The following is a 1,258-nucleotide window of genomic DNA, read 5'->3' on the forward strand; positions in this document are numbered from 1 at the left end:
AAGATGGTGGCAAGCCAGACTTATATAGGCAAAAGTTATTGATTACAAAGGTATTGTAAGGCAAAGGCTATTTTATTACAAAGGTATTGTAAGGCAAAGGTATTGATTCCATCTCAAGGTTTGGAATGAGGAACCTGGTTTGCAAAAAAGCAGTTTACAGAAGCAGAAGCAGCATGTTATCTAAACTACAGTTTTGGGTCTGGGGGGGGCGGGGGGGCGGGGTCACTGCATTGACAGAAACACATTCTCTAGAGCCCTCGGGTCTGGAATGAGGAACCTGGGTTAAACTTAGGCACTTTATCTAAATTATAGTTTTGGGGTCTAGAGCCCTTGGGTAACCTGGATTAAACTTAGGCACTTTATCTTAATTACAGTTTTGGGTCTCCGGAACACTGAGTCAACAGGGACACGTTAACTGGAGCCTCTGACCTTGGGATAACTGTGTGTCCTTCCCAGGTAAAGGAAAATGTGCTTTCTAAGACCAGTATGACCACTACAAATGGGATATTCACATAATCAATAGGGTATTTAATCGAATGGGGTGATTTATATAATTCAGAAAATCAAAATAACTTTTCCATTGTTAAACAAAACAAATAAGTACAGAAGCCAAACAGCAGGGTTAAAGTTAAACTATAGTTTCTACCTGAGATGATTGCTACCATACTTCAGGAGCCCACGGCCACGGGGAGCCCCTCGGCCACGGGGAGCCCTCGTGTCGGGGCTGGAAGAGGCACTAGAATGCACCCCAGGCCCTCGCGGACCTCGCCGACTGAGGCTGCGCGCTGACTAACCGGATGTCTCCCGGACACTCTCTGCTGTAACTTAAACGCAACCGGTCGGGAAGACGCCTTAGGGCACAATCCTCAGCCTGGCGACCACTTAAGGGGCAGAGAGCACCTGGCAAAGGCGCCATTCCTGCCCAGCCTCCGGACCCTAAGTGGCAGGTTCCTCCATCGCTACATGGAAGTGAAGGTAGGGTCGTTGGGAGAAGTCAAGCTAAGAAGACAGAACGAAAGCCTCATTTTCTTCATCCAACATGTGGGCGGAAGTTACAGATGAGAGAACCGGCAGAGCAGACCAAGCATCCCGATGGCAGAACCTACCCAAGATGGCGCCGGAGGCGAGTAGCAGGCGCGGGAAAGAGGCGGGGGTCGCCCTGATCCAAGATGGCGGTAGCGATGGAGGCGAACCGCTGGGCAGGGAGCGCAGGCGCGTCTTTGCCCTCCTCCCCGATGGCGGCCGCCGTGGGCGCGGT

The 1,258-nt window shown here is 51.0% G+C and overlaps 1 protein-coding gene across 1 annotated transcript in view; it reads left to right on the top strand.

Annotated features, from left to right (window-relative positions):
- Positions 1-1,169: 1,169 nt before the first annotated feature.
- HACD2 (3-hydroxyacyl-CoA dehydratase 2) overlaps positions 1,170-1,258 on the top strand; it is an 80,306-nt gene continuing 80,217 nt past the window's right edge. The window contains exon 1 of the mRNA XM_023757301.1: positions 1,170-1,256. Coding sequence (XP_023613069.1) covers positions 1,170-1,256 — 87 coding nt within the window. The remainder of the gene's footprint in view (positions 1,257-1,258) is intronic.

The sequence above is a fragment of the Myotis lucifugus genome, unplaced genomic scaffold, assembly GCF_000147115.1.
Source record: "Myotis lucifugus unplaced genomic scaffold, Myoluc2.0 scaffold_105, whole genome shotgun sequence".
NCBI lineage: Eukaryota > Metazoa > Chordata > Mammalia > Chiroptera > Vespertilionidae > Myotis > Myotis lucifugus.